Here is a 24,266-nt window from a genome sequence, read left to right on the forward strand (position 1 = left end):
CCTTCCCCCTCCCCTTTTCACTTCCTCCCTGCATCTCTCATCTGTTACTTACCACTGGAAGAGTTGGTTGTGATTAGACTGTGTCATCTTATTGACTGACACCCTGCCAAAGCACCCTTCCCCCTCCCCTTTTCACTTCCTCCCTGCATCTCTCATCTGTTACTTACCATTGGAAGAGTTGGTTGTGATTAGACTGTGTCATCTTATTGACTGACACCCTGCCAAAGCACCCTTCATTCCTCCCTGCATCTCTCATCCATTACTTACCATTGGAAGAGTTGGTTGTGATTAGACTGTGTCATCTTATTGACTGACACCCTGCCAAAGCACCCTTCCCCCTCCCCTTTTCACTTCCTCCCTGCATCCCTCTCATCTGTTACTTACCATTGGAAGAGTTGGTTGTGATTAGACTGTGTCATCTTATTGACTGACACCCTGCCAAAGCACCCTTCCCCCTCCCCTTTCCACTTCCTTCCTGCATCTCTCATCCATTACTTACCACTGGAAGAGTTGGTTGTGATTAGACTGTGTCATCTTATTGACTGACACCCTGCCAAAGCACCCTTCCCCCTCCCCTTTTCACTTCCTCCCTGCATCTCTCATCCATTACTTACCATTGGAAGAGTTGGTTGTGATTAGACTGTGTCATCTTATTGACTGACACCCTGCCAAAGCACCCTTCCCCCTCCCCTTTTCACTTCCTCCCTGCATCTCTCATCTGTTACTTACCACTGGAAGAGTTGGTTGTGATTAGACTGTGTCATCTTATTGACTGACACCCTGCCAAAGCACCCTTCCCCTCCCTTTTCACTTCCTCCCTGCATCTCTCATCTGTTACTTACCACTGGAAGAGTTGGTTGTGATTAGACTGTGTCATCTTATTGACTGACACCCTGCCAAAGCACCCTTCCCCCTCCCCTTTCCACTTGCTCCCTGCATCTCTCATCTGTTACTTACCACTGGAAGAGTTGGTTGTGATTAGACTGTGTCATCTTATTGACTGACACCCTGCCAAAGCACCCTTCCCCTCCCTTTCCACTTGCTCCCTGCATCTCTCATCTGTTACTTACCACTGGAAGAGTTGGTTGTGATTAGACTGTGTCATCTTATTGACTGACACCCTGCCAAAGCACCCTTCCCCCTCCCCTTTTCACTTCCTCCCTGCATCTCTCATCTGTTACTTACCACTGGAAGAGTTGGTTGTGATTAGACTGTGTCATCTTATTGACTGACACCCTGCCAAAGCACCCTTCCCCTCCCTTTTCACTTCCTCCCTGCATCTCTCATCTGTTACTTACCATTGGAAGAGTTGGTTGTGATTAGACTGTGTCATCTTATTGACTGACACCCTGCCAAAGCACCCTTCCCCCTCCCCTTTCCACTTCCTCCCTGCATCTCTCATCTGTTACTTACCACTGGAAGAGTTGGTTGTGATTAGACTGTGTCATCTTATTGACTGACACCCTGCCAAAGCACCCTTCCCCCTCCCCTTTCCACTTGCTCCCTGCATCTCTCATCTGTTACTTACCACTGGAAGAGTTGGTTGTGATTAGACTGTGTCATCTTGTTGATTGTGTGTAAATAAGTCAGCAGTGACACCCTGAAATGAGGCTGTACATGATGTAATCGAAAGCTGAAGAGTTCCAACATGGTGTGTAGTATTCCCCATGCGTTGTGCTCACAAACCTTTGGCAAAATTTGACCTGCATAATTAATGGTTGAAAAGGGGATTTAAATCTTCCAATTTAGCAAACATGCATGAAAAAGATAATATCATTCTTCAATTTTCCAGCTGAAAAGGCTCCAAGGAAAATGAGAATGTAAGCACCGATAAAAGCTAGATAACTATTTGCCATCCATGAGCAACAAACCAAAATGACGGATTTACACACAGGGCAATTTTGAGTCGGTATTCTTTGGCTATAATCTCTTTGGGATTTACCATAGCATTACACACAGGGCAATTTTGAGTTGGTACTCTTTGGGTATAGTCTCTATGGTGGATTTACCATAGCCTTACCCATGGGGCAATTGTGAGTTGGTACTCTTTGGTATAATCTCTTTGGGATTTACCATAGTATTACACACAGGGCAAGTTTGAGTTGGTATTCTTTCTGTCTAATCTCTTTGGGGTGCTCACCTACAATCACCATCACTGGTTGTGGCAGACTGTTTGTAAACTAACTGATCCTGATTCCAGGAAAATACAGTATTACAAACACAATTTTGGGGGATTAAAAAAATACTATCCTGTTGTTGTGCCAAATATAACACAGCTCAATCCTAATCCTTCAGTTGGAAGTAACTGGCAATAAATGTAAATTTTAAGATTTGGCCAAAAACATGCAATGTTTGGTGTTTTGTGTATGAGATGACAATGAAGCCTCAGCTCAAGACTTAACTATAACCAATTATTAAAAAATTAACATAAAATAGCAAAATTACAAATAATATCTTAGCCTATAATCCAGATCTTGGTGCTTAGACTTGTGTTAAGTCTTTGAATTTTTGCCCTTTTTATTGCAAAAATACAAAATACACAATTTTGACTTTTAGGATTAAGGATATATTTCACTTGGCAAAACAGGATAAAATTGTTTAAATCCCATAAAATTATTGCGGTATTTTGAAGTACTCACTTATAAATCCCTTGATTCCCAGCGATTCAATCTCGATATAAACCAATAGTCTGCTGTAGGTCTCAACCAAAGCCGGTGACAAGCCTATGTTAGGTGCCATGTTGGGTCTGCTGTGAGACACCACTTTATTAGAAATGTGATGAATTAAACTAAAAAAAAATTAATAAGAAAAGATCTAAATTAAAAGATTTACATGTGTAAGATTTGCTCAACAACCTGTCATTATTTTTGGCTAAAATACCTGATATTTTCACAATAAGCAGTGATGGCATTTTGGACCAAATTTTGTTCCAGACGTTTCAGCAATGGTTTGAGATGGCCTGACGATAGACTCCCTTAGAGACATAGATCTTAGATCCAAGGAGAGGTTAGTCTCCCTTTGGAGCATCGGCCTCTCCTCCCTATGAACCGGTCTGATGCTGGCATTGTCAAGAATTCAGTAACCTCATCAGCTGTGAGTTAATCGTCAGTCCAACTCAACAAACCATTGAGAATGGAGTATGGATACGCTGACACAGCACAAAACTAGGTGAGTGCAGAAAACTAGTGTTAACCTTATCTATGCATGCTTCCTAGTACCTAGGCCTGTTATCGACACATGATTTCTAATTCAACACTTCGTTGGTGACAAAAATACGACAATCGACACATGTCGAAACTCGTAATGGGATTTTAAAATGCTGAAAAAAGTTGATAGATAAGCTAAAAATCATGCCGATATGAGTTACGATTGCCGACTTCCAGTATAAATATACTTCCTGATTTGTTCTACTTCCGGGTTCAGGTCAACTTCGGGAGGTAATTTTCGACTTTCCGATTAAAACGTGATCGTACGGTAAGCTTATTCGACAAAATTGCATGGAAATTTCATTTTTTCTTCTTTTTGATATGTGTCGTAAAGTGTCGAAAAAGGACAGCTTATTTTGACATGTCGGATTTAGGGTCATATTGACGATAATACGACACATACGACAGTTGATAACAGGCCTACTACTACCACATATTAAAGCCTTCATTCCCACTTAATAATAGTGTGGATTGAAGTCTTTATGCTAATCTTCTAAAATCTACTACTGGGTAAAACAGTACTTTGCTGGCCTCATAGGACTGGTTCGCAACATTTTCAGCTGGCAATTGCCACCAGACCAGCCTAAATTGGAAACCCTGTTGTTACTTCATTACGGCATGGACAGTGACCGTGTCTGAGAAAATGAATGGTAGAGTATTTTAACCTCATTCTTTGACATTAACTGTGAGAGAGTCTAAAAAGTAGAGCAGTAGCCTCTTCTTACCTCATTCTGGCATGGATTGTGAGGGAGTCTAAGAAGTTGAGTGGCAGTGGTGCAGTTGGTACTGATGCCACACATGACCCAGGCATAGGCACTGTGTTCTTGCCTACAATATAGACACTAGCATACAGCACACTCACTGGCTTAGAGAATAGCTCCTGATTGGTGCTAACTGTAAAAGCAAAGAATTCATCACAAAAATCACAAAAATAGTGATAGTTAGACAAACAGACAGACCTGTACACATATAGACGGACAGACCAATCAGAGGGCGCTTTCAAGAATTAAGTAAGGCAACTAATAAATCAATAATGCTAAGAAGACTGTTTAGCTCAATTGCTGAGCACTTGCAGTTATACTAGGAGGTAAAAGGGAAACCCCCACCCCTGGGCATCAGACTGCTACCGTAAGAAACACAAAGGCCAAAAGTGTGCCCAATTGCCTTTTAGACACCTAAATTTTCATCTACCACCTGGGCTTGGGCCAGCTCTCAGCAGCCTTGGTTAAGTAAAGGTAATGTACGTTCAAATGCCAGCTGCATAATTTGGCTTAGAACGAATATGGAATTCCTGACTGTTAATTAATATTTACTTTATCATTATTGTTAAAATTAAAATTGAACAGAAATTCCCAGTAGAAATTGTATCTAATTTCAAAATACAATGCAAACACAAGACCTTGCTATTTACTAATCAATCACGAGTGGGTTAGATTCACCATACACGTCACACGTGCGCGTTCATAACACAGTGTATGCAGACAATCGCCACGCTGTTGGCAGCTGTTTTCAGTCAAAATAAATTTCTACTATAGTTGTTTTAAAACATCATTTCCAATAAACATACAAAAAATGCATTTCAACTGGCATTGATTAAGTCATACGTTGGGTGAGAAAAAGAGAGTACATGATAATGACTGATTGTACAATACTAATACTCACATGCATTGCATAACAATGCAATCCTGAAATCCGTCAATGGAAGCTGTTGGGCTGACTTGGATGCCTGCTGTAAAAATCTGCATATTGATAGAGTATTGATAAAAATATGCAAATTAGACATCTAATTTGCATAATTGGGAACAGTTAGTATGGTTTATGGCTGGGCAATACTTGACATCATACATACTTTGTCGGTCGCAACACATAATGGATGTGTTTGAAGGATATGTTATTAATAACAGAGTCCATACTCCTCCACTATTATCTCTCAGTGGCCCGATTCCATTTGAAATTGAAGTTTTAGGTTCAAACTATTAAACTGTATCTTTTAGTTAATAGTATAGAATATAGCTGGCTCTAAACCTTTGCGACCGACGACTAGTAAATATAACTTGTGGGGGATACTTTCAGACAGTTGTCACTTGACAAAATCATGTAGGGGGCGCTTACTAGGAGACAGATGTTAATCAGGCAGAATACTGCATGTGTAATTTTGTATCGAATAATAATAATAATAGCGACAAGGCACATATCCACTCAATTAAGAGCGCTCAAGGGGCACTAAATGTCAGATGCTTTGTAATTGGCACAACAGCACAATAATAAATATGTGGAGATTACCCAGTTGATAACATGGTTTTCTTGCACGATATGGCCCGTTATGGCGGATTTGTTTTGTTTTTGTTAAGAGATTCTTTTCTTTTGGCTCTGGTGTAGTTTCTGCTCTGGGAGGGGGCAAAGATAATAGACAAAGACTCAAACCAATTCACTAGAAAAATCTGTGAAACCATGTAGATCAGGAGAAGGGGCGACAAAAACATGAATCGAGACATAGGATGTATTCTCTGGATCGCATCTTTGACTCACTACTTAACCAATCACCAACCTGTGGGAATGAGACTACCAAGACCCACAGCGGGAAGTGCAGTGAGCGTGGACATCTGTGAACAAGATGACATAACCAGTCATCGAAAGCTCAGAAAAGTGAGTAAAAAACATTGGATTTGTCTATCAAAAAATCACCAAACACTGCTTTTGTTTGTTTCTTACTTTATGTTTCGGTTATTTATGTATTAGAAAGTAGACAGTGTAGGTTTTATTTTGATTATTCTATATCATTTTATATATTTGTAATTAAGTGCATGGCCTTCTTGAAGACCAGTACAAGATACTGAAAAGATGGGGGCCCTGGATAAAGAAAGAATAATATATATAAATAAACAAACAAACAAACAAACAAACAAACAAACAGAGATGCATATTAAAGAGGTCCGGAAATATAATGCTCTTTTATCACACAATGACAATCAGACACATTCTGCAGTACTCTCCTGAAGTGGATAGATTTTTATTTCTTCTCCAGCTACTAAGGTATTCCGTATCTTTAACAATTTGGTTTCCTTTAATGAATAAATAATTAGACAACCTTAGTGAAAGTACTGAGACATGACAACCTTTTACTCATTGTCCAAAGATAAAGACACACTAGATGGCACATAGGGAAGTTTGTTCATGATTCTATCTTTGTATTGTTTATTCTCCCCTAAGGGAGTGGGCCGATCCCGGAGGTAGTGCAATACCGGGCCAACCCGTGGCCAGGACGGAGCAAGCTCCTATTCCATGGCCCAAGTTCAAAAATCAGTTTAATATACAAGTCCCTCAATGAGGGACGTTTCAGATATTAAGCTGAAAAGAACAGATACTACACATGATCTTTTTTTTTTTTTTTTTTTTTTTTTGCATTTCACCAGGCACCTTTCGGTATCTAGTGCATTTATTATCATTATATTCTACTGTTTTCTCATTTTTCACAATAAAGTATTTTCTTATAATCAGTACAAAATGTTGACATGTTTATACATTCTATACATAGTAAAGTGGATCAAAGGTTACATTTAATTGAAATGAAAAGTACATTCCAAGATTATATTAACATACCTGTGGTTTTACAATAAATTATATCTGTGTGAAAATTGAAAATAAGAGTTCAATTGTTTGAAATTAGTGAAACATAAATCTGCCTTGTTACAGTTGTAAAGTAGGCTCTGACAGTAAGTATCTTATTGTAGTTACGTGTTGAGCAATCATCTTATTTTTGAGATGAGTCATGCATAGTGCAATAAACAGTTCTTATTATACAGGTGGCATGTCCTTCGTGTGTGTTTTAAAACACTATTTTATAGAAAATAATTATTTAAAAACATCCTTTCAATTTTTGCCATTGTTCATCATTGGTATTCAAAGTAAGTTCCTGTTTGATTCTACTCATGATAATAGATTTACAAACAACTTATGTGTTTTAAGCGATAATGTAATAAGTCGAAAATTTGACCTAATTCAAAATAAAATATATATTCTGTGGTGTCAATATTCATACAACTCATGGTGTCAAATTTAGTCTTTCATCTTATCGATTTAAATCGTGAAAAATCTCCCAGAATGTTACTTATCTGTCATTTAATTTGATAATGTTACATATTTGTTAACATTTGTTACGTTTTCATTAGTTTTAACTTCAAATTTATTTCCTTTTGGGCTTTACACTTCGAAGACAGATGTTAGGAATTGCACTATGCTGTGGGTGGGAGTAAAATATGGATTATTAATGAGGAGGTGTGGCTTATCGCAAACCACACAATGGGGCGTGGCTACTAATGTGTACATGCACACTGTACATTACGCTGTAGAAAGGCCACACTGTTTTAAAATGTTGTTTGTCGGTTAATATTTTTTTTTACAAAATTCATCCAAAAATTGGTGTTTAATAGTGAAAAAGCCGGGGAAAAGCAAATATTTACAATCTCAATAATTGCTACAAATTTACTCTTCTTCAGTTTTTTTCCTGTTAAAATTAAAATTGATAAAATGAAGCAAAATAAAAATAAATTTTCTTCATGATAAAATAATTTCTAATAACACTTTGATACATATGAAGACCACACAGTTTTAAGATGTTGTTTGTCAGACAATATTTTTTTACCTTGCAGAGTACTGTTTTTAAAAGCTGCCATGTACGGATTTATAAACCAGAAATTCTTACACTTAATTATAGAAAACCTCAAAGAAAGTTGTTTCTGGGGTGAGTTTTACAATTTTTAAACAATTTTACTCTTCTTCACAATGAAATATTTTTTGTACTTAAAATTGATGCGAGGAAGTAAAATAAAAATGAAGGTATATTCTTATGATATAAAATTGGATAGGTTGAGCCCGTATTTATTGGTCGAGCTATGAGTTTTTATATTTTACAACTGATAGCGAGACCAATAAATATTGGGCGTAAAGCATCCAATTTTATCATTATTATGTGTTGGATCCAATATTTTCACACACTTGGATCCATCAAAACATAATAATGTTCACAATTGGACTATGACAGGTACAAATATTTGTAGGTGTGTTAGTGTATGGGGTTGGGGGTATGAGGGGGTGCAATTGCATATGTGGTTGTGTATGTATTATATAGCACATTCTGGGATTTAGGTCCTTTTAAAGGATGTCTCCGGCAATCACATTATGCCTCATATGTTAGAAACTTAATTCTGAAGCACAAATCATGTGGTTTTATTTTAAACGAACTCATATGACCATGAAAACAAATTAAAACAGTCGTCTATCAACACACAATATTCAAAATTCCCGGGCGCCGAGATTGTCGAGTGCAATGACATCCCAGTAATACAATGAAGGCTGACAACAATTGAGCACAAATAACCACGACATCATTGCACTGGACAATTTCGGCACAGGAATTTTGAATATCGCGTGTTGAGAGCCTGTTATTGCTAAGGGTGCAAGAATCTGTCCTAGTGTTGCATGCCTCACTGTTGGGTACATAGAGGACAAAATGATTCAACAACTAAAATCTCCTTAAGCCCTTCCTCCACAACAGGTACATCGATGAAATAGTAGCACCGGCGGATATGGGGGGTTGGGGGCAGGGGGAAGGGCGTGCGACCCCAGTATGATCCAGGGGAGGGCGGAGGGGGCACGCACGACCCCTGGTATATAGCCCCTTAAAAATTTGAGCATTTACTAGTTGTATACCTTTGCATTAAATTATAAGAAACGGCCACAACCAATCATTTTTATTCCCACAAGAGTCGGGACGCTGTCTTTGCAGTAGGTCTATCGGTCTATTTTAATGGAAGTGTACACCAAATGCGAAAGGATTTAGTGTAGCGCTCCCCTAATTGGTTAGGAGTTGTATAGGAGATGCGCTGCATGTAGATGAGAACTTCTCCATCATCAAGACAACATCATTTATGCAAGATGTTTACATTTCAGTATTCTATATAAGGAATCAACTTTTAAATCCAGGAATACATTCTTATATTAACAATTGGGCAAGACATTGTAAGACAGATACACATAATGTGAAGTGATCAAGCAAAATGAGTCGGATGTCGGGAATATTGATTTTGAGATATAATCAATAATAGCATTCAATTTCCTTTGTATTTTATTGTTCTAAGCAACACTAAAATGGCCACATCTCTCACAAATCTAATTATGATGGGGTTTTCAGCAAAATAAAGCTCTGAGTATGACACATATAATGAGATTGAAAACTGAATTTTGATTTTGATCAACATCAGAGTGATCAGACTCATTTTGCTTGATTGCATCACATATAATTGTAGGTATACTTTGATCAGCTTGTAATCGGCGGGAATTGTTAGGCTTTTACCACTACGCCGAAAAGTAGACCCACATTAAGAGTGATTTAGTTGACCTGCCTGGGCTATATTGTGCGTGTTAAATAAAGTAGACAAAGTATAGGGCTTAAATTAATAATTTTTGATACTTCTGGCGAGATGTCACAAGACAATTCTCGAAATAAAATACATAGATATTAATCAGCGATGTTATAAGGCCTGCCGATTACGAGCTGATCAAAATATAGGTGTTATGTGTATGGGGTGTGTTTGGGGTATGAAGGGGTGCATGTGTGGGTGTGGGTGTATATATAGCTCATTGTTTCATTCAGGTCCTTTAAATAATGATGCATGGACAAATCTGCTCCTTCAAAACTCTATCCTGTAAAGAACTTTGCTGCTAGTTGTCATGGTGTAGTTCATCTAATTGTTGAAAAGAGTGGACCTTAGCTCTTCAAATATTTTAAGCTACAATAAAATATTGAGCCTGCCTATCATCTATCACACACTAGATAACATAAATTCCTGTCATTATTCGATCGCATGCACGTATTACTCACTAGGCCAATACCTACAACATGTTACATACACATTCCTCGACAAGCGTATTCTGTGTAATCAATACCTGTGATGATGTAGGGTAGAGTCCGATGTTTTCCGTTTTACAGAAAACTTAAGAAAATCACGGAATCGGAGGTACAACACGGAAAATGACATTTTTGTATGATGTGACAGAAATTGTTAAAAGATAAGAGAAATAAATGCAAAAAACAAACATGAGTTGTGAAAGTCAATTTTTATGATAAAAATACTGTTTAATAATACCGAAATAAAGGTATACCACCAAGGCTTGAACCCCCTATATCCCTCCAAACATCGTAATAGTCGGCCTATTATCGTGAGAATATTTCAATCAGAGCAAATTGATCGCGATATTGAACACTTTATTGTGACATTAATATCATTGTTTATACATTTTAAGCTTTATTCATGACAGGGATTTACAAATTTTACAACACAGATTACAGCACGGAAAATGGATTTTAGAAAATGGTAAACTTCGGACTCTAATGTAGGGTCATCTACAACCTGATAAGTGACGCCCGAAATCTTGAGATTGTCCAATCAGATGTTGTGGCTATAAACTAGACCACACCCACTGAATAAGAATTTATATTCAATAACTTGGTTCTGGAACAAGAAGCTCAAGCGTTAAACATTCATAAATATACCAATTAGGATTCTATAGTGTGTAGATTACACGTACAGCTTTCTGTAAATGTTTCTTCCCAGTGAAATTATGAATTATGAAATTATGAATTATAACTTACATTTGTTTAAGCACCCCTTTCATTTAACATTATGTAAATGTTGGCATAATATAGTGGAAATCGGGACAGTTATGAGCAAAAAAATTAATTTAGATGATTGTTCAGGCAATCTCGGTCAAAATTACTTTGAACATCTATTTTTTTCTTTTTTATCTATCTCATTAATTACAAATCACATGCAATACAGAAATGTGACATGTGGCCTAGACAGCTTGAAGGTACCCCTATCATTAATAGTTTCCTCAAGGGCAGGGGTGTGATTTTTAAATGGAAGAGCCCATTGCAACAACCAGCTTCTAACTAAACACTGCGGTACTCAATAATGATACTAACTCTAGTAGTTAGCTAGACTACCCCGTAGTCCACTTGCCCATTGTGCATACTCTGGATATTGTATTTAAGCTTAAAACTCTGATTTAATTAATGTGTGCACAATTGATAGATTTTCACATCTGATCAGTCACCCTACTCCCTCTGTTTGTTAGCTTCCCAAGTGGACTACTGACATTGCCTTGCGGTTAAGATTTTTAACACGGGACTCTATGGAGAGTTAGGCCAATTTCTGGCCTAACTAAAATTGTCCATGATGTAATGCATCTTTAAATGGATCTGCCTTGTGATTGGTCGCCCATACCTCGCTATGGTTTAAATCGTCTGGGCCCGCGCCATTACTATTAACTACACCGTAAACAACTGTCTGTGGTATTTATGGCGCTTTTGTGTTGACGCCGAAAGTTAATCTCTCATCAAACATCTAGCGGCCCATGCTTAGTACTTGTGGTTAATGGACTGATAAACAAGTATGCTTGACAGTGTGTTTTAGAGAGCAAAGTCCAGGGGTAAAGTTCTGCTTACAATTCAAAGTTCATAGTCGAAATTTCGGAGATTCCAAAATCAGAATTGTACAGTATTAAAGTGAGCCGTTATAATTATGCAAGATAATGTTGCATTCAATTACTTTTATTGTCACTAATCGTCTGATATTTTTAACTCTTTATGACCATTTTACTATTGAATATTTTAATTTTAATAAACATCAGTATAATTTTGAGTTCAACGAAATGGGTTCATCATGACTAATAATAACATATTTTTAATAAAATTTGACTATGGCATAGTCTAGTAGTTAGCCAGTGACGCTGGCACAGGTCTTTGTAAGGTCCGGTTTTCAATTCCAGTTAGAACCGTTCAGACTAACATTGTGACAAATAGCTTCTGACTGAACACTGCTATACTACACCTAGAATTATACTAACTCTAGTAGTTTACCAGTGACGCTGGCACAGGTCTTTGTAAGGTCCGGTTTTCAATCCAGTTAGAGACTTTCAGACTAACATTGTGACAAACAGTTTCTGACTGGACACTGCTATACTTACACCAATAATCATACTTACTCAAGTTGTTTGGTCAGTGATGCTGGCACTGGTCTTTGTAAGGTCTTGTTTTCAGTCTGGGCTTTCCAAGATAAATGGATCCAGATGCAAGCCATGGCCATCCGATGGGTACAACTAGGTTGACTAAAATCTGGGATTGGTAATGGCTATAAATAAAATAAATAAATACAGGGGCTTATTACGAGGCACTTAATATCAACCCAGCTGATCTTAAGGTGCTGTCTTGAAGCGCAATTTGATGCAACGAGGTGAACTGGATAAGATGGGACAGGAATATGGGTCGAGGTCCGATTTTAGAATGTAGGAGGAAAACCAGAGTACCCTGGGAAAAACCTGCACGGACAGCAACCATGCTCACTTACGGCATTGCTGGGAATTAAACCTGGGACACAGTGGTGGAAAGTGAGTGTTACAACCACTACGCTACACTACACTGCTACACTACACTACACTCCCTCGCTATGGTATCAAGAAAATAAAAGGTTACAGCACACAAAATAATTTTAACATAAAACAAACCAACAAAATACAATGCCCATGTAAAACCCAATATTAGCTCTGCGTAACAATTTCAATCTTCTATTCTTTGTTGACTTATTTGTTATATTTTGTTTTCAGCTTTTAAGAATAATTTTAAGAATAAAGCCATTATGAAAACACATACACAAGTCAAATTCAAGGCATTAACAGTTGAAATCTAGGAGATAATGCTGACAAAACTTCGGCCAGGGCGTTGCCATAGATAGCTGGTAGCATTTTTACAGCACAGGCAAGTGTGTAATCAACAATCAGACTTATTACCCTGATCGGTCTTTTATCATGGGTTATCTGCCCCGTCTTTACCAAATGAGCCACGAGGAGAGCGCTTTTTTTTCAATTTGGTCCTGCGGGGAATTGAACCTGGGACCTCTCACCCCAAAGGTAAAGACCTTAACCAGTGTGCCAAGCTGTCTCCTCTTTTGAATGGGTCATTATGTCAGCATCATTAAAACCATTACCTCTTGTTCTGGATATAGCAGGTCAAACAATTTAGGCACCGGAGTAAATTCACTGAGTGGATTCTTCTTGATGCTCCCTGCTATGAATTGTAACAGCACCCACATCAGATGATCACGCCCCTTACGAAGGTTGCGGCCACTCAACTATACAAGACAATAAAGCAAATGTGAGAAAAAAAGTAAATACAACAATTCAGGAATTGGAACCCCTCCACTCCTAATGTTCCTTTATATGACATCATCAAGCTTTTAGTTTGTTCCCTTACAGAGTGAGTTATTTGCAATATTTTATGAGAAACACATGAGATATTATAATCAAATTGGTAGTGCAGTTAGACAAAATAATTTGTGCACAAAATTTATGATTTTCTCTAACCACACTTCATGGGCATACAGGGGGCTAATTGAGCTCAAATACATGCTGCTTTGGCATTCACTCACAAATGTGAGCAATAAAATTAATAGCCCAAATTGGTGCTCACCCCACCTTTAAGAAATGTTGTGGCGACCCTCACATACCTTCTGATGTAGTGTCTTCACCATGTGAGGAAAGCTGGCAAATTGAAAGAGCACAAAGATGATGATCTGACTGGACAGGTGTTGCCATAACATCTCTGAGGCAACTGTCAATTCTTGGCTACCATCCTCCTTCTCTGACCTTTCCATGGCAACCACTACAAGATCCACCAACTCTTCCTCCAGGATTTCACACCGTTTCTTTTGCTGAAAAATAACATACACACATTGATAGTTATGGTGTGCTTGACCTGTAGACTGACTCCATCGCTCGTCTACAATGCATTTCACTGTATTTGTATGCTTCGTAGTGACGACTGAATAAATTACAGTTCGTATCGTGATGGACTTCTGAAAATATTCGCTGCAACTTTGGTTCTGCACGGTAGCGTGACTGACTAGCGGCGCCCGTGTACCGCGTCACTGTACTGCGCCGTACTGCTCTGAAGTTCTAAAAACAACAAACTCAGTCAAAAGATCAATTTGACAACAAATGCTCAGTCTCAGTGCAACCAGAAAGTGGTTGCAAAAGTCTGTCACTTTTTTCCATGTAGTTTTCTCAGTCATCAATCCAGCAGTCAAGGGGCCTTCTTGCGTACCAAGTTTTGTTTTTATGTCAAGGCATATCTAGGCATTAGCAGCAAGAAACTAGCAGCTTGTAGAAGCTGCTGACAAGTGATACCCTAGATAGCGATTAACCTTCTTAAACGTCGTTCTCCAGGTCCCGTTGTCTTAAAGGGAGATAACGTAGAGCATTTGTCATCATACAAGTACCTTGGCATTATGACAGATGACAAGCTGAACTGGCATAAACATGTTGATCACATGGTTAAAAAACTCAACTCTGCATGTATTGTTTCAGGAAACTGAAATTTTTTCATGTCAATTCTCGTATCCTCGCTTTGTTTTATGATTCAGTTGTGGCAAGTGTCTGGCGTTATTGTTTACTTTGTTGGGGAGGGAACATTACCATAGCGGACAGACAGAGGGTGGAAAGGGTAATTAAAGAAGCTAGTAGAATCATAGGCGCACCACGACAGGATTTCCAGACAGTGTACACTGATCTTTTGTTGAAGAAGCTCACCGATGTGATGGAGGATCCCCAACATCCACTCCACCATCGCTTGTCATATCATCATAACTCAAAAACTGGTCGTATGCAACTGCCGCGTGCAAATACAGACAGATACCTGAACTCATTTGTCCCTCAAGCTATTTTGTATCATAACTCCAAGTACCGTCGTTAATTTATGTTTTCATACCATTTCTAGGGAGTGCCTTTGAATTTCATTGTGCTTTATATAATACCTGTTTTTGTATTATGCTTGTTCTCTAATGTAATGTATTTTATTATGATCTCATGTGCATGTAATTTCCAGAAATGGATTAATAAAGATTAACTTGACTTGACTTGACTTGACTTGCTGAACCCTGGACCTAATAGCAAGGATATGTGCAAGGAGAGCATTCCATATGCAGACAATGGATGGCAAGAAAGACCTTTGGTGGCTAACAAGGTTTGATCTCAGTATCTCAACCCAGGGTCATGGGATCTAACAGATTTTTGGAGCCTGGGATCTATGATTAGAATGTGCGGTGTAACCTGGCAAAGTAGCTCAGCAGTCTCTCGGTAAAACATGCAGTGGACAAGGGTGACTGCCCTCCATTAATGAAACGGTTTACATGCTTTTAATATGAAAATTTTATCTTACCTGACCTCCTGATCTAACAAGTCTATAACAATGAATGACTACAAGCTGTATCAAAATGATTGGTACCCATCAGTTTTCATTGCTAATGGATGAGCCTGACACATCAAAATTCAACATAAGATTCAAATAATTTGTAGATTAATTGTAAAACATGCCATAATCTATACATTTTGGACATTTCAAGAGTATCCAATGTTGTGTTTGGAAGAGGCATGCTTTTCATTCAACATCAAAATTGATGGGTACCAATCATTTTGATACACCCTGTATGTATATTATTCATACATTTTGCAAAATCCTAACTAACATTTTCAAGATTAAACTTACTGCTTTATTTAATCCCAGCATACTACAGATGACATCTCTTGAGTACGGCTGCTGTAACACATAGCGTACCAGGTCTATCTGCTGCATTGTCTGCTCCTGGAAAGGCAAAAAAAAGGTGTCAGAGGCCCACTTAAGGAAAAGACCATTAAAAACATTACTGAAGTAACAGAATAATGGTCATGCTTTATGAAATTGAGAAGGAGCGGTTAACATTCAAGGTGTTAGTGACTGTTTTCAAATGCATTAGATATAGTGCTCCATACAACCTGTCTGATTATATCTATCTTTGATGTCCTCTGTGAGCAATATAAATAAAAATAAAAACTTTAAAAAGGAAGGTTTGATTTCAAACTCTAATGGTGACCCGCAGGTCAAATTGCTAGAATTGTACATTAAACACACCTAAACAGACACAATGCAATTTGCAGGCAGCAGCTTAATCAGCGCCAATATTGCAACATTGAAACAAACAACTATACAAACACCCAATCCAATCCAACCCCATCCCCTAGTAGGCAATGAGGATAAAGTGCCTTGCCCAAGGACACAACACATTGGCACGAGCAGGGCTTGAACTCGCAACCTATGGATTATGAGTCGGGCACCTTACCCACTCGGCCACATGTGCAAGCCTGCCTTCTGCATCTGATACCACCTCCTGACTGAGTATGTTAACATCAAAACACTCAATTATACAGAATGCAGGACCTTCTCTTGTGAGGCACCTCACATCTTGAACAGGTTACCAAATAGCTTCATGGGATCCCACTCATTAGCTATATTTGAAAGGTTCTTAAAATCTCATCTCAACACACATATGTGATCAGGGGTCCATTTCATGAAACTTTACAAAGCTATGAACAGTCACTTGAGTTACGAAGGGTTAAAGGTTTAGTGAAATGGACCCCAGCTCCAACAAGATGTTTTTGAGTTATAGGCCTTTAAAGATGACATTCCCATTTTTAAAAAAAAACAATTTTTGGAACTCTTAATTTCATGGTATTTAACTGTGGGACTAAGTGGACTTCCAAATCCTTGAAAGTACTTAAAAAGAGGTTTATTTAATCAATAAATAACAGTTGAACTATGATAATCCCTATTCAATCTTGTGTAAGGCAGAAAATTAATTGGACCATTACTCAGAATAGCAATTTTGGCAAAAACATCAATGTATCATTTACAAACTTATCCATATCTTGAAAAGTATTGATGCTATTTGTATAATTTTGGTATCATTTTAAATTATTGTCTAGTGCTTATTGTCTAGTGCTTACATTTTTATTCAAATCATGAAATGGCAAAAATTTGACTTGTTCCTGCTTTTGTCAGAGCAGGTCACATATGCTGTAGCATTTGCTATTTGCTATGTTTTGATACTTGTTATTTAATTTTCTCTGTTGTTTCTTTAGAAAGTCTTACCTTTTCAAATGGGAGCAGACCTTTGAGTTGGAATGTAAGCAGCTGCGGATCCAGCTTCCATGAATTGCCAGCAATATTGGAATAGCCTACCACAGGTAGCAGACTGGGACGAGCTGAAACAAAATACATCGTCAAAACTATATTTAACTATAACTCTTGATATCTTTGTTCCTCAGAATAAACTATCATTCATTACAACGTGTAAAACTTACATACCTCAACAAAAAACAAATATGATAATTTGTTTAAATCTAAAGATTTTGCAAAATGCTTTTTGATAATCCTGTTTAAAGTATTCTTAAAAGAAACACTTTCAAATATCAATTCTTTGATCATGATGAAGGATTATATATGTTTGGTAAGATTTTAGAACTGCCAACACTGCAATATATTCGGATGTCTGCATTTTCAGAGTTAGTGATATGAGTAGGGTTGTGTTATATTTATGAAGGGTTATGTGGTTACCTCTAACTTCCTCTAAAGAAGCATCAACATTGTCAAATAATGAGCAATTTTGCCCTTCATTTTTCTTTATTTTAAATTTAGAAAAGACCAAACTTAGGGTTAGGTTAGGATTAAAAGATTAGGGTTAGCAAATTATGTAGAACACTATTTTAATTCAAAATAGTTCTTGTAGATCAATAACTTGGCTGGTAGTGCCCATGGCTAAGACCCTGTTACCAGCTGGTAGGGCTATAGGAAACAATTAAAAATATAACTGATGCCTTAAGTTGGAAACTCAAATCGGAATACACTGCAGGTTGATACTATGTCTTACATGTATGCACATGTACATTATTTTACATGATGCAAGGTTAATCCAAACTTAATTTAAAGTTATCCATATTGGTTGAAATTGGCTAAATATCTGCTCTGTAACCACAACTAATAACTGTCATGACTTGTTTGTATTTACCTGTAATTGATACCATGTTTGCAGTAGGACGGAATGAATCCACAAAGTTGGACAGTGTATCACCATGTATCTGTATAATAAATAATAATCATAATAATAATGTCTACCGATCATGGGTCACATCTGACACATCCAGGGACTCCTTATTTTTTATTTTGGCCATTTTGGACTCCTTAAATCACAGGTTGAAAGTGACCAAAGGGTCTGATAAAAACTGTATGGACTCCTTAATTTTACGATGCACAGAGGCAAAAATCAGTATAAGAACAGAATTTCAGACAGATGGACTCCTTAAATTCTCATTGGACCCCGTAAATGTTGGTTTTGCAGGTACCAAAGGGTCCAGAAAAATTGGACCCTTTCGATTTTTTGTGCTCTCGCTAACCCTGCTACCGATCCGACATATCACCATCCCCATCCTGACCTGCTACCACAAAATGAGCCTAAAGTCGCAAGTTGGTAGTTTTGAAACGCCTGGCTAATGCCCTGGTGTTCTTTGTTTCACACACACTTGTTCAAGCAAGAGGTATGTCCTTTGTGAATGAGGGCACAATGGGCCATTTACAAAGGACATACTACTGGCTTGTACATGTGCACAGCAAACAAAGAACGTCAACTCAGTCAGCCACAATGTCTCAAAACTACCAACTTACAACTTTATACTTATTTCATTGTAGCAGGTCACATATTAATTTCAAGAACCACTATTATCACTCAGAGGAGGCTTAAAGGCATTCCTACAATGCACTATGATTGGGAAATTTGATCAATATAACCTAATTTTAAAGGCAAAGTCCCCATTGCCACACACACAAAATGGTAATTTTAAAACTGCAGCCAACGAGCTAATAGTTGAGACTTAGGAATGATATTTGATTTTCTTACAGGAAACATTCATATTGTCCCACTGCATTAATTTTATTCATAAGTCTCGATGTTTTGAATGTTAAATAATAGGATGAAAACACCAGATATTTCCACACAATCCCAATGCAAGGTATGATCAACTGTACCACATGTGTACAAAAGCCAGACATACAAGGTCAGAAACCCCATTGGGTTGTGGGAATGTCTTTAAACATCCTCTGATTATCACTGAATTACAAATGCAGTTTTGGGGTTCCTCAGAATGCTCTGAAAGACAAATGCATTACTTCTAATTGAATGTAAGGGAAAAATAATCCAAATTTGGGCAACGGAGGACATGATGTACATAATATTCTCCATGCATGAGCACATCTCACATTTTCTATACTTACCCAATGTCCTTGAGGAATATCTCCAGGAAATAGTTTCTTGATCTCGTTCACCACTATGTAGCTGGGTGACAGGCAATTATTTCTATCCAGAATGTAATGAACCACCTGATGGGGGAAATTATTCAAATGGCAACAGGTTATGGTTTGTTAAAAAAAAGAGCAAAAACTCAAATAACAATTAAATAGGCAAACACACTTACCATCCTACAATTTCACACAAGATTGACTTTTTCATTTCAGATGTCTAAAGAGCCCTAAAATCTATTTGGGCGGAGCGAATTTTACTTCCCCTAACCCCCAAATACTTTTAAGTTTTTAAAAATACAAGAATCAGTTCAGTGAAACAGAATGCATCAATCCTGGCTATGGGTGTGGCGTGAATCCACTTTTTAAACCACCACTTACTTTAGCTGCAGACTCAAGCTGTTTACATGCCGACACATTCACTGTTTTGGGTACAGTCTCTAGACGCTCCAAAATAGTCTTCAACACATCTCTACATCCCTACAAACAAACAGACAAACAAATAAACCCACTTGACAAATTTAAATATAATGTGCAAATATTTATCTCATTTCACGTACATATTGACAGACCATGTTGGCACAAAACCTGTACGAACTTAAAGATCAAGGATGTAATCTCCTAGCTATACTCTGATCAGCTCGTAATAGGCAGGAGTCATAACATCATGGCTTGATATAGAATGGTGTACACACAGCTGGGCGCAGCACCTACGCAAACTGCACTTTGTGTATAGGATGACTGATGGGCACTTATGTGAATTGGAAAAATTGGAACTATATTGACTCGCGCAGTAACAAAACCGAATAATTCTCACTTATTACAAGCTGATTATAGTATAGTTTCTGAGTACTAAAGGTCTACATAGACAAGAACTACTATTAAATAAAGTATTGTCTCCTTTATTATCCACTAGATTTGCCTATATTTTTTTGCTGATTCCCTCTTACTTCCTACTTACCTTGTAATCCACACTACCTATAATCCTATGGATCACCTGGAATGTCTGGCACCAGAGTTCGCTATTTTTGTAATCCAAGTTGGGACTGCGCAATAATACTTCACATACCAATCTACAATAAAAACAACCAGATGTATGTATTTTAGGTTTCAAATGCACATTTTGTATAAAGTAACACGATTTTGATTGAAAAATCTGAAAGAAATTCATATATCACACACTTCCAGCAGCTTTTCCCACTGCAACAAGTCCTGAAGGTAGGCACTAATTTGGGAAGATCAAATTAGGTTGAATACTTTTATATTTTCTACAACACAAAGGACTTACTTTGATGGAACTACATTCTTCTCAGCAATACTCTTCAGCATGTCACATAATAACTTGATCCTTTGAGTATGTTTCTGCTTATACAGGTAGGACACATAGAAATCCATGGCCAACTCATGTTGATCCTATTAGTACAGATACCAAACAAAATCATGAGGTTTAAGATCAAGTTTAGAAATGGTTGCTGAAAAGCGGAATCTTCATTCCTTGAAATATAAGTTTCGTACTTCAGACAAGGGGGTAAGTTACTCCCGAGCTTGGGGGGCTTTAGTGGGCCTGGGCCCAGGATTTTAGGGGTCCATAACAAGGTAAAGATAAAATACCTTAAGGGGGTACTACACCCCTGCCCAATTTTGTGCCTATTTTTGCATTTTTCTCAAAAATTATAGAGCATTGGTGACAAGTAAGATATGTATAAAATAGGGGCAAGGACTACAACTGCTACACTGGAAATTTTATTTCAGCACAGACAACAGTTGTGGAGTTACAGCCAAAAATGAGGAAAACCAATATTTGATCAATAAATCAATAACTACTTGCCTTGAGTTGCTGAATTTTCAGTGCAGTAGTTGTAGTCCTTGCCCTATAATATACATATCTTACTTGTCACCAATGCGCTATAATTTTTTGAAAAACGCAAAAATAAGCAAAAAATTGGCTAGGGGTGTAGTGTAGTGTTTCTAGTTCATAGTTCGTCACTTTAGCGTGAGTTTTAAGTTTACCTAATGATTTTAACGGGAATTATCATTCTAAAATTGACCTTGGGCGTTTATTTGACAAAATACGGTATTGTAGTTTGTTTGTTAATTTGGTTGTTTGGTAATTTGATTTCTTCTTCTTTCCTTTGAAAATGCTGATAATCTAAAATCTGCAAAAACAGCAACAATGAAAGTCAGTTGTTATTCAGTCCAAAACAAAAATGATCTTAAAGGACACAAATATTTTTCAAATTACTTTTGGTAAACCTTGCGGTACTTACACTGGAAAGTGTCCTCCAGTAGTTTGTGAATGCCTCAATGCAACACAGGATTTTATTCTTCTCATCTTCCTGAGAGTGCAATATGAACCTGTTTGACAAAAAATTGGAAAAACTGAAAGAATTAAAGTCAAGGATTTCAATATTCTATGTTAATGCATGATACATAATATAAGCAAGAATAAATAATTGGACAATATTTCAGGACTCCAAGAAATAGGATGATTGAAGTTAGATTTTACAGTTAGGTTTACATTTTAGTGTCAGAATTAGAATTAGGCTTAGTGTCATGATTAACAAGGTGGTTCACATACCTGTTTACCACCTCGGCAACCACCTTTATTTTATTTACGGTACATATTGATTTCAACAAATTTGATCTTTAAAGTCTTATCAATAAAGTCACTGGGGCTGCCATTCACATTTTTCAAAAAGCAAGGAGAGTAAATTAAGAAGAGTATGGAGGAGATTGACCAAGTACTGGGAAGTTGAGATACCTTTGATATATGTGAGTGGACACGGCGAATCAGCCGTAAACTCGGCAAATTGTATTCTGAGTTAAAGTGTAAAATGTATGTGAAGGTCGTATTCATACATGTAGGTGTATCAATTAGATTTGCACAAGTATCTTATCAAACGCTGTTTAAATCAATCAATAATACTATTGCTGAAGAGGATAATAAGCTTCTACCTATTTCTATAGAATAGTTCTTGTCTTTGTTTGCTTTGGCTAAATCCTGTTCAAGTGGTAGATAACAAAGCATTGTATTTTGTTTAGGTATGTATAATCAACAATGAACAATGAGAGGATATTTCTGAACCTCGTTGACTTGGGGATGATTTGAAATGACCGCCAATTATGACTGTTGGATATTTATTACCAGAAATGTAGAAAAAGAGACACATATAGAACCGATAAAAAATACAATTTTGTCGACGGAACAGAGTTCAACAAATCATAACCCCGCTTTTGGTTATCACTTGAAGTCAAAGGATATACCATTTTAAAGCTTACATTGTATGGTATATATTTTCTAAACACGAAATAAAACAAAATTGACCAGGGCCACGTCCAGTCACATATTTCCAAACTGTTGGAGGTCAATTTTATCTTCCAACGCCCACTTTACAAGGAACTCTTTGAGTTCAAAGTTCTCAATGGTGCTCTCCCACAAGGGACACAATTAGGCCCAGTTGGTTCATTAATGATGAAGTTCAGATCAAAGGTGCAAGACTGCAAGCATCAACTGTTGGAAGTATGTGGATTGTAGTTGGTACTTGGTAGCAGGGTCTTAGCTAGAAATTGAGAGTTGCCCGTCATTTGAATAAAATTGCCTGTCCTAATTTGACCTTTAAAACATTTACCAGACGTCTATAGCCCATTGGGGGTTCAAAGAGTTCAAATATGTGTTGATATGGCCTTGTTCTACAAATTGGGTCTACTAAAAGGTCAATTAGCTTCTCAAAACATACAATTTATAATATAGCATCTGTCAAAGGCATTAATTTTGCCCGTCCCAGGAACAAACTCCCTGTCTAAAATGACGGCCAGACGGGTGGCTAGCTAAGACCTTGCTTGGTAGTGTAATCCTTTTACAGCTTCATCTTGAGCTGAACTAGGAGCTAAAATCTGACACTTGAACCCACACATGTGTCACAATGAGAGTTACGGATGGGATGATGCTTCAGTTTCACTCACCCAGCAAATGCTTCTTCTATTGCTGTTGTTTTCTGCAGAAAAATAAAACAAGAAATGAACATACACACAGTTAAATTTCATATTTCCATTTCTGTATTTAATTATATCTCATTTAATCGAAGTATTTTACACTTGGAATGATACCTTGCAGTATCAGCTAAGCTAGTACTACTACACTTCATTTCAGCTCAAGTTTGGCAATAACATCATTGCTTCTATGCGGTTACCCTGCATGTGTGCAAACAACCCGCATTTGCATGCATGTGTATGCTTTGTAGGGTAATAGTGTGTCGTGATCAACTTCAAGCTCTGGAAGTGATACAACAATGTCACGGATGTAAATAGCTGTTTTTAAAAAAACCTGAAACCGTGCAAACAAGCCTAATGCTTGAATAGAGCACTAACTTTTTAGCGAATGCTAGGGATCTGGGAATAGGCTATAAGGGTATCACCCAACTAAAAAAAAATTGTTGTTCTTTTTATGATGAAATATCATCATCCAATTCGAAATGTAAAAAAGAAGAAAAAAAAGAAAAAAAATAAAGACACAGAAAACTTACATCACTGCAATGTAATGTAGGTATTTTTTTTTTTAATTATACACTTACTAGAGCATCATTCAGAATCTTCTTCAGCTCAGTTTCCAGTACCAACGATCCTGGGTGTGTAGACATTATGGATGCTTACCTAAAATCCATAGGATTTATTGAAAACAAAATAGAACAACAGGATTTGTCATAATTTAAGGTGTAGCTTTGATAAATTTTGATTATTTTTGCATTTTTCTCAAAAAATAATAATTAACACTGCCACTGCCACTGGTAACAAAAGTTATGTATAATATAGGGGCAAGGTCATCCAGTTGCTACACTGGAATAACA

At 37.4% G+C, this 24,266-nt stretch overlaps 1 protein-coding gene and 1 pseudogene across 1 annotated transcript in view; both read right to left on the reverse strand.

Moving 5' to 3' along the window:
* LOC140166266 (mediator of RNA polymerase II transcription subunit 23-like) overlaps positions 1-24,266 on the reverse strand; it is a 52,763-nt gene that overhangs the window by 27,629 nt on the left and 868 nt on the right. Inside the window, exons 2-18 of the mRNA XM_072189673.1 lie at positions 23,994-24,072; positions 23,386-23,417; positions 21,690-21,777; positions 20,711-20,835; positions 20,384-20,495; positions 19,804-19,902; positions 19,399-19,503; positions 18,140-18,209; positions 17,224-17,336; positions 15,805-15,900; positions 13,769-13,972; positions 13,250-13,393; positions 12,252-12,397; positions 4,869-4,945; positions 3,932-4,100; positions 2,640-2,788; positions 1,529-1,703 (exon numbers count right to left, since the gene is read on the reverse strand). Coding sequence (XP_072045774.1) covers positions 1,529-1,703; positions 2,640-2,788; positions 3,932-4,100; positions 4,869-4,945; positions 12,252-12,397; positions 13,250-13,393; positions 13,769-13,972; positions 15,805-15,900; positions 17,224-17,336; positions 18,140-18,209; positions 19,399-19,503; positions 19,804-19,902; positions 20,384-20,495; positions 20,711-20,835; positions 21,690-21,777; positions 23,386-23,417; positions 23,994-24,059 — 1,970 coding nt within the window. The 5' untranslated portion in view covers positions 24,060-24,072. The remainder of the gene's footprint in view (positions 1-1,528; positions 1,704-2,639; positions 2,789-3,931; positions 4,101-4,868; positions 4,946-12,251; positions 12,398-13,249; positions 13,394-13,768; positions 13,973-15,804; positions 15,901-17,223; positions 17,337-18,139; positions 18,210-19,398; positions 19,504-19,803; positions 19,903-20,383; positions 20,496-20,710; positions 20,836-21,689; positions 21,778-23,385; positions 23,418-23,993; positions 24,073-24,266) is intronic.
* Positions 6,415-6,589, reverse strand: LOC140167051 (U2 spliceosomal RNA; annotated as a pseudogene).

This window comes from Amphiura filiformis, chromosome 12, assembly GCF_039555335.1.
Source record: "Amphiura filiformis chromosome 12, Afil_fr2py, whole genome shotgun sequence".
In the NCBI taxonomy this organism is placed as follows: Eukaryota; Metazoa; Echinodermata; class Ophiuroidea; order Amphilepidida; family Amphiuridae; genus Amphiura; species Amphiura filiformis.